Here is an 8713-nt window from a genome sequence, read left to right as displayed (position 1 = left end):
TTTTTCGTACATTGCACTATTTTGGTTGAACCGGAAATATGCATCGTGTCGTTGAGGGCCCCCCAGACGCAAATGGTCAGTTGTGGCCCGAAGACCAATGTGGTCACTTTTGGCGTACGAAATGCGTCGGGCCACTGGAGATGCCCTTACGGAGACAACGTGATAGTAACATTCATCCGATATGTCGACACAGGCTTATTGATTCACCATGATCCCTTCGTGTAGCCCCTCACGAGCAAGCGTCACTCCGGTGGCGGGGGATCGGGTGGTGGCCGCGGTGATGTGCACATCCCGTGGATGGTGGCCTGTATCTTCGGCCACGAGGGTGGCGTTGCTACTGGTTTTGGCCTGGGAGCCTCCTCGCGATGGGTCTGGAGCTCCGGGCTTCAATCCCTGCGGCTGGTGGTGCGTCGGTGGGGGGCTTGGCAGCAGCGGAGAGGTGTTGCTTGAGCGGTCTTGGCTGTTGAAGATTGGTTGCAGTCCCTCACCGGTTAGCTCTATTGGTTCAAGGTAGAGGCTCCTAGTACATATCCTTGTCCTTGCTTTGGTCAGTACTGGCGGCGGGAACACCCGCGGATGTCGTTGACTTTCTTGGAAGCGTCGTTGAGGGCTCCTCTCGCCACCCCGTAGTCTTGCCTCCAGAGGCAAACCTCATATCCTTAGGATCTAGCAATGAAGGCGCTTCTGCATCTTTCTCCTTGTTGAGGGCATTGCTTCGGAGTTGGCTTCGACTTGGGAACTAGAGGATGGATGGTTGCGGAAATTTGGCAACAATGATGTGTCGAGCAGAGCTTGGGTCACGGGTTAGGCTTCGATATTCGGTTAGTGGCGTGTCCGATGGGTCTTCTCATCGTTCAATGTGTCGTTGTGGCGACGGAGTTGCGGCGGAGTGTTCGGATACGAACAGATATTAGTAAAACCATATCCTTTTTCATATCTATTACCGTATCCGTCAACTATTCAACCATTTTCATTTTTGTCATTCGTAAGCCTCTGATTAGTCGGTCGGTTGGAAATAAGCCGTTCCATTTTCACTCCGAGAACCGGTGGTGTGGTAGGGTATTCGGTGGGTGCAAGCCTAGTATAGTTCTCTAGTTCTCTCTAATGCTCAACGGCAAGTTAGAGTTGTCTTTGGTTAGTGTGTGGCTGACTGTTGGCATTTAGTAAAGTCGATCGAGAGTTAGAGCATCTCCAAGAACCACACTAAATTTTGGCGTTGTAAAAGCACTTTGCAGCGCTCTATCCATGTTTCGCGCGTGAGGCCATATTTTCCTCCGACGGAAGCTCTAAATTTTGGAGTTGTAAAACTGGGTAGTTATTTCTGCGCGCGATTTGTACCGCGTGCTCTTTCCGGCGTGGTAGATATAGTGCCCGAGATAGCGCTTTTGCAGCGCGCTCCACTTTACAGCATCGGTTACAGCATCTGTTGGAGCATCAATTTATGCCTCTCGCGCGCTAAACTATTCACTTTTTTTTTTTTTTTTGAGGGGGGAAAACTCTTCATTACTCAATAATAGTGTTTACAACATCTTGCATAGCAAGTTCGGCAATAAAATCTGGCACTACACCAAACCAGTGATTACAGATACCAGACCGTCTAGCAAGATGGGCTAAGCCATGAGCCAGACCATTGAGTTTTCTCCTAGTGAAAGACATAAGACATACAGGAATACCACACTTGGCTTCTTCGATATCCTTGAAAGTGCTCCACTGTCGTGACTTGTTTAGAGTCTTGTTCGTAGCTGCTCCAACAGCCACCTGAGAATCAGACTCCAGGACCAGACTCTGCACCTGAAGCTCTAATCCAAGTCTAAGACCCGCCAGAATGGCTTCAGCTTCGGCGTCCACCACATCCTGGCAAGTACCGATGGGTTTACTGACCGCTGCAATGACGATACCTTGACTGTTCCGTGCAACAGCTCCAATTGATGAAGCCCCGGATTTGGGACAGAAGGCAGCATCAACATTAATCTTCACAGTTCCTTCCTTCGGTGGTACCCAAGAACTTGGATTCCTACATATATCTCCAAAGGGGGAATACGAGCAAGAGACAGTAGTAGGAGTGCAAATCTGATGTACAGGAGTTTTACCTTTGTCATCTCTTTAAACTATTCACTTTTTTGGATACAGCGCCCGCTCTTATGCCCATGATCGTGCTCCACGACAACATTGGTGCACTCTATCAGTTTTTTGTGGGCTTTCATGCTAATAAATCGGCAGTGAAAATGGCAAGTCTTTCCTTCTTTGAAAAGATGCAGGCTTACCGAGACAACGCGGTAATATCGAGATCAGGTGTGCATACACGAAATAGGATAGAAGCGTTCGGGCGAGAGCTGGAGTTGTTGGGGTTCTTAAGCATTTTTCGTAAAGCAACCTGCAATTCAGTATGAATAAACTACAAGATTACATGTCTGGTCAGCTGTCTCTCAGCTGAACTTGGTAAGGTTCTCGGGACACAACAAAACGGATACAGTAGTATATATTATCTCTGTTCTTACTGTCTGACCAAGTCGTACCACAATCTACCTGACACTAGATAAAAACAGTTTATTCGTGATTTGGAACTCCGGGCATAAAGCATTCTCTTGGATGTGTTGACACGACACAGGATAAGACGAGTTCGGCTGAGAGCTAGAATTGCTGGAGTTCTTAAGCTTTTGGATGGTGAAGTAACCTTCAATTCAATACGAAGAACTAGGTCACATGTCTGCTCGGCATAACTCTATAACTGTTGTCAGAATTCAGGAACCGGGATATATAATCTCTCTATCTTGTGAGTTGTCATCACGCGTAAAGAAAACCATTTTACTAGTGCTGTGCAACTCATGGGCATAAAAAAAGAACTCAGAATTATAAGCCGCGGTGACACACTGACACCTACCGCCTCACATAGAAGAACCCACCTGGATTGTTGAAGACAAAAGAGAATTGTGCAGCTCCCTGACAGCATTGCACAAAACAAACGGAAAGTCAAAAATAGAAAGCCACGATGCGACAAGCACAACTGAACACACCAAAGCATCGAACTTGAGACTGACAGGCTGACAGAGTCAGCCTGTAGACAACGACTTGAAATTTCCAAAGATAAACGACACCAGAACAACAAAACCAACCGAAATTTTGTGTTGAGAAACAAACAAGAAAGAAGATTAAACACAAGAACAATTTGGAGGAACGAACATGACTTCAAGCTACTTTCCAACATAGATCCCACATTATCGACCAACCATATGATGGCGAAATTGCGACATAATAACAGGCTAAGTTAGTTCTATAATGACAAAATGGCTCCCAGACTCCCTTTCCTCCCGTAACAACCCAAGCAAAATAACTAAAGCTAGGCATTTGCACCTAGCTCAACCCTCTCAGCATACTGCTGGCCACCTCCCTGCTGGCCTCCACCCTGGTTGTTGTAGTACCCGCCGCCAGAGCGGCCACCCCTGCCCCTGTTGTTGTTGTAGTTCCTCTGCTGGTAGTATCCATCATCGTTGTTGTAGTACCCGCCGCCGCCACCCCGGCCATTCTGGTAACCACCACCACCACCCTGGTATCCACCACCACCCTGGTACCCACCACCACCTTGATATCCACCGCCGCCTCCCCGGCCGTTCTGGTGGTATCCAACACCGCGGCCTCCGCGCCCACCCCGGCTACCATTAGGATAGCCCCTCCTGCCACGGCCACCACCTCGCTGGTTGTGGTGAGACCGCCGAGGCTGCTGGAACTGTTCCTCTTCTGGCTCAGCATCCCTTTGATCATGTCCTTCCACATCAAATTTCTCCTGCTCTGCCTCAGCTGAGGGATACTCCTCGGGAGGGATCACAGGGGCTTCAGCATCCTGAAATTGTTATATTAGTATGTACCCGACATACATTATATATACAGAAAAACATTCTTCAGGTCATTGGTCAATACCACATCTTGAACATCAGCCGCATTAGCCTGATATTCATTGCCGATTTCTGTAGCATGTGACTCTTCCTTTTCCTCCTGTCAAAAAGTAGAACATACCAAACAAGATCAATATGCAAGTCACACTTTCACCCCTCTAAATGCTGGAAATGCTCATGATAAAAAAATGTAACTTCTTCATAGAACCACTATCTAGGAGTCTGATAAATATAAAATGTGTATTATTTTGCTCAGACTATTCAAGACTAGGAATGAGTAACCATACCAGGTACACAAATAAGCAACTGATAAAAATAATAATTCTAGCAAAGCATCTGACATGGGCAGTGTCTGATGTATCGGGATTGGTGAATGTTAAAGCATGTCTTATCACACGCTGGTATCAGCCTAGTGTTGCTTCATTTTACTGTGCATAATTTAGTGGCACTCTCTTTGCTCCTGTGCAACTAAAACAGGCTTCCCTGACAACAATATCTGATACCTGTCAACTTCACCTACTAGATTAACAGTGCAACTACTGTTCTGCTAATTAAAAACTGAATCTACAGAATCAAGTAGTTAAAGAGTTCGCTCCAGTCGGTTAAGGATATCAAGTTCGGAATCGGCTTAAAGATAGTCCCTAGAAAATGTAACTACAGTTCTGCTACTTAACTAAAACTGAATCTACAGAATTCAAGTAGTTAAATGAGTCCATTCCAGTCAATTAAGGATGTCAAGTTCGGAACCGGAGTACAGATAGTCCTTTGAAATGTAACATTTCCTTCAAGAAATGACAATTACATCCTATTTTTCCTTCTCTATGATCGTCTAACAATGACAGTATGGGTATGGCCACAAGCAAACAGGGAATTACTCATAAAATATTCACTGAAGATCAGGGCCAAAAAATAGAACTCATCTTAACACGAGTCAGTGGGTTATTTCGTTACAATAGAACTAAAATTTGTTTCTATCAAAGTTTGTCAATACATCATTAGCAATGCTTAGCCCACCCTCATTGATCTATCATATATATGTGCGTGTGTGGTGGGGGAGAGGGTGGGTACACCTGAATAGTACTCCATACCAGAGAACTAGCAATATTATTGGGTGTTTAAAGGGTAATGTCCTGCTGTCTAGCACGTGTCGATACTCGATACTAAAAGGTAACATGCTACAGGTGATGCCAGGGAAAAATAACAAACAAATCTTAATTTTCGGTTCTAGTCTTCTAGAGCATAAAGAACAGTCCACATTCACAAACGGGTTTGCTATTCCTTCAGAAATTTAGGATACCACATCACTTTCATGCAAAACCAATACCAGCACGAAATAATACTGAAAACATCTTAATTTTATTTTTAAAGCATGCAAAACTGTGAACATGCACACAAAGGTTATGAACTCAATTATGCAATTAGAGAAATTAGAAGTTCGAATATAAAATAAGAGCCGTAACTCCTATTCCCTCCATTCCAAATAAATTAACACAACTTTGTATAGATACAGATGTATCTACACGATGGAGCACGTCTTTCTAGACAAAGCTGCGTCTTAATTTGGAACGGAGGTATGACACAATTAAATTACAATGTTCTAAATGATGTGCACTGGAGGATTAACAGTATCATATTTATGCCAAAAATATAATCCATATTGTCAAAGCTTATGTTCTGTAGCTTTTTGGAAGTACTAGTGATAAGCACAGATGGGTAACTGGAAAGAACAAAAAGGCTAACAGCTGCAACTGGTAATACTGTAAGAGGCTAGGTGCTTGCAACGAAAAATGATGAGCATTCCTCAAAGAGAAGCCACTTTTACCTCAGGAGACAGAAAGCAAATAATATTCACATTAACGGAACTAAAACAAAATTCCAAATGAACAAACAGTTATGCAAGAGAATTTGCACCTAACAAAATTATCTTGCAATGAAATCCTAAGAACACAGTTAGGCATCTAAACAACAAATATTAAACCTTCAGTTTTATATTCCAAAATTAATATTAATATTGATCATAATAAGTCATTAATCCATTAGAATAGGCAAAGTAAGAACAGATGGGAAAAATTGCAGGCAGGGGCATGTGCTCCCTCGGCAAGCAGTAAAGCCATCAAAATAATAACTCTATATGCCTAAAAATAAGGATAATACAGAGGCAGAGGTTGGTATCATTTATATTCCATTATCATTTCATTGAATAACAAACGTTTTTGTGTCCTTAAGTACAAGAAACATATTTACAGCTGCAAAAAGCAATTCTTTAGAGTATTAAACTTATTCTCTACACAGGGTAGATACTGTCCATGCAATAAACTTGCTTCTTCACTCAAGGTGCTGAAATGCAACTTTTCAGTTAAATTTACAAGCATAAAAATGAGAATATGTTTTGACATCAAAATTTAGTTTTTTTCCACCCAACATTAGAAGTAATGGCCCAAGAAGTAGACTTTGAAAAACAGAAAGTAAAGAAAGGAACAGATGTATTATGACACTTATGTAGTTGCAGGAGGGTAATCATCCAACACGCATTCAAGTACTCCCTTCGGCCCAAGAAGGATGTCTCAGATTTGTCTTAAAACATCCAAACTTAGACAAATCTGAGACATCTATTTCGGAACGAAGGGAGTTACATTTGGTACTATGCTTCAAACTGCAAATGCCCCTCAGCTAGACAAACTCAGCTGATCTATTCTTAACCAGACCCCAAATAGTGGTGACACTACAAAGAACTACACAAATATAATAATCACAAAGTTAATAATTTTGGTTTTCAACATCCAAATGAAACAGCATATAAATATTATTATCTAACCTCACAAAACCACACCTCAAATGGAGTGACCATACAGTTTATCCCCCAAATGAAGCTATTCTACACGATTGATCACTAATACTGAATCGGCTCAAACAGCAGCAGCAATAATAATACCACAACAAATCAATCATGACACGGATCATCACAACTAATTTACAGAACAATGACCATTTCACCATGCTAAGCACAAACAAAATTAGTACGAAGAATGAGATTTCGAATTGACCTTGTGGCCTTCAGCAGCTACTAGGTTCTCTTCTACTGACGGCGCCTCTGGTGAGGCAGACAAGCTCTCCTGTGGCTGCACACCTCCAATAGCAGCCGCCGTGTAGTACTCTGATGCCATGATCTTCTCCAGCTTAGCTCTCACCGCAGCATCTACAGACGATAGACACACCAAATCAATCGCCAATCACCTCCTAAAATCAGATCAAATTAGGAACCTTTGTCAACACTCACATGTAGCAGGGGTGTCAGGGCCGATCGGCTCCTCAGCGCGGGCGAGCCAGAGGCGGGCGTGATTGGCGCAGGCCTGGAGCGCGTCACGGTGGGAGACGCCCACGGCGGAAGCAGGGCGCGCGGCGGCGAGGGCCGCCAGGGCGGACACCGTGTTGAGGTCGTTCTCGACGAGCAGGTCGACGGTGTCGTCCCCGACGTAGTCGTAGGAGATGCAGCTGCTCCGCTCGTGCTCGCGGGCGACCATGGTGGCGAGGAACTCGCTCTGCGGCTTGACGTCGAAGAGGGAGCCGAAGTAGACGAGCGCGAGGAGGTCCTGGACGGACGAATCGGCGGGGGCCGGGGCCGGGGCGGCGGGGGCGGGGACGGTGGAGAGCTCCTCGGTGAGGGCGGCGGAGAGCGGGGAGCGGAGGCGGTCGAGCTCGTCGATGAGCGCGGCGACGATGGGCTTGGAGCGCAGCACCTCCTTCTGCTCGTGGTTGAGGGCCTTGCCGGCGGCGGCGGACTCCTCCATCTGGGCGATGCGGTTCTGCTTCTTGCGCAGCGCGCGGAGGCGCTTGGAGACGACGGAGAGCACGGGCCCGTCGTTGGCCTCGGAGGCAGCAGCCGCCGCCGCCGCGGCCACGGAGCCGGAGGCGGAGGCGGTGGGGGAGGCGGCCATGGCGTGAGGCTAGGGTTTTAGTTAGGGGCGATTTGGGGATTTGGGCTTGGGAGTCGGGGCGGCGAGATGGGAGCGGCGTGGGAGACTGCAATTTATGGGGCCAGGGAGGGTAGGGCAATCTGATGATCGGGCGGACGGAATGGCCTCGCACGAATCGCGAGGCACTGCTGGTCCTATGTTACCGCCTTACCTGTGCCACCTCTACATTTCTTCGGCCTGACTGCAAGTATAGTGCCAACACGTATTTGGACTATACTCCACTGTTCATAAATAAGCGGACATCTAGCCTTCTAGGGGTTTCGCAAAAAAAAAAAATCTAGCCTTCTAAGGAAATCGACAAATAAGTGTATATCTTGACTTCTTATATATTTTTTACGTTTTGGCCTCTAGTGCATGCCTTGACCCCAGCCCTTATTAATCATTTTTGGTTTCCCAATGTTGTTTTATTGATTACTAGCATGCACAACATTTATTAGCGCCTAAATCAAAACCTCTTATTAATTAATGAGCAGATTGATTGAAGGAATGAGGGACTTTTTTACAAAAAAAAATTAAGGTCACTTGAAAATGCGCGCGTCCACTTAATTGTGGACGGAGGGAATATGTATTATTAAGGGTTTGATAATCTTAACGTTGATGTTGATTTTCCTTAAAAACAAAGGGCTAGGAGGAGAGCCATCGGGAAAAGAAAAAAAATTGCCACAATTTATTTGAAGAAAATAGAAGCGAACTGATTTTTTTATTTACGAGGAACGGGCTAAAAACCGCTACAATGCACTCGAGCATGATTAGTTGACCCATTGTGCAACCGGTAGGCTTGGCTACTTGGGCGAAACAAACAGATGTCGTCGAGAACGAAGATCACTGTCAAGGTTGTCATCGAGTGTC

The 8713-nt window shown here is 45.3% G+C and overlaps 1 protein-coding gene across 1 annotated transcript; it reads right to left on the bottom strand.

The window, feature by feature from the left end:
• Window positions 1–3165: 3165 nt before the first annotated feature.
• Window positions 3166–7875, bottom strand: LOC124703925 (translation initiation factor IF-2). The gene is made up of 4 exons (XM_047236161.1): window positions 7168–7875; window positions 6935–7086; window positions 3916–3990; window positions 3166–3838 (listed from the first exon to the last, which is right to left on the bottom strand). Exons 1-4 carry the CDS (start codon window positions 7823–7825, stop codon window positions 3338–3340), a joined length of 1386 nt encoding a protein of 461 aa, XP_047092117.1. The 5' UTR covers window positions 7826–7875; the 3' UTR covers window positions 3166–3337.
• Window positions 7876–8713: the final 838 nt, after the last annotated feature.

The sequence above is a fragment of the Lolium rigidum genome, chromosome 3, assembly GCF_022539505.1.
Source record: "Lolium rigidum isolate FL_2022 chromosome 3, APGP_CSIRO_Lrig_0.1, whole genome shotgun sequence".
NCBI lineage: Eukaryota > Viridiplantae > Streptophyta > Magnoliopsida > Poales > Poaceae > Lolium > Lolium rigidum.
This window is presented reverse-complemented; position numbering and strand designations above follow the sequence as displayed.

What these genes read in the sequence shown, in the direction of transcription:
- LOC124703925 (XM_047236161.1), bottom strand. Translation starts at nt 7,825, where the DNA reads ATGGCCGCCTCCCCCACCGCCTCCGCCTCCGGCTCCGTGGCCGCGGCG. An exon ending in TAGCTGCTGAAGGCCACAAG is followed by an intron (nt 3,991 to 6,934) that starts GTCAATTCGAAA and finishes ACTTTTTGACAG; the next exon opens with GAGGAAAAGGAAGAGTCACA. An exon ending in CGGCTGATGTTCAAGATGTG is followed by an intron (nt 3,839 to 3,915) that starts GTATTGACCAAT and finishes TAACAATTTCAG; the next exon opens with GATGCTGAAGCCCCTGTGAT.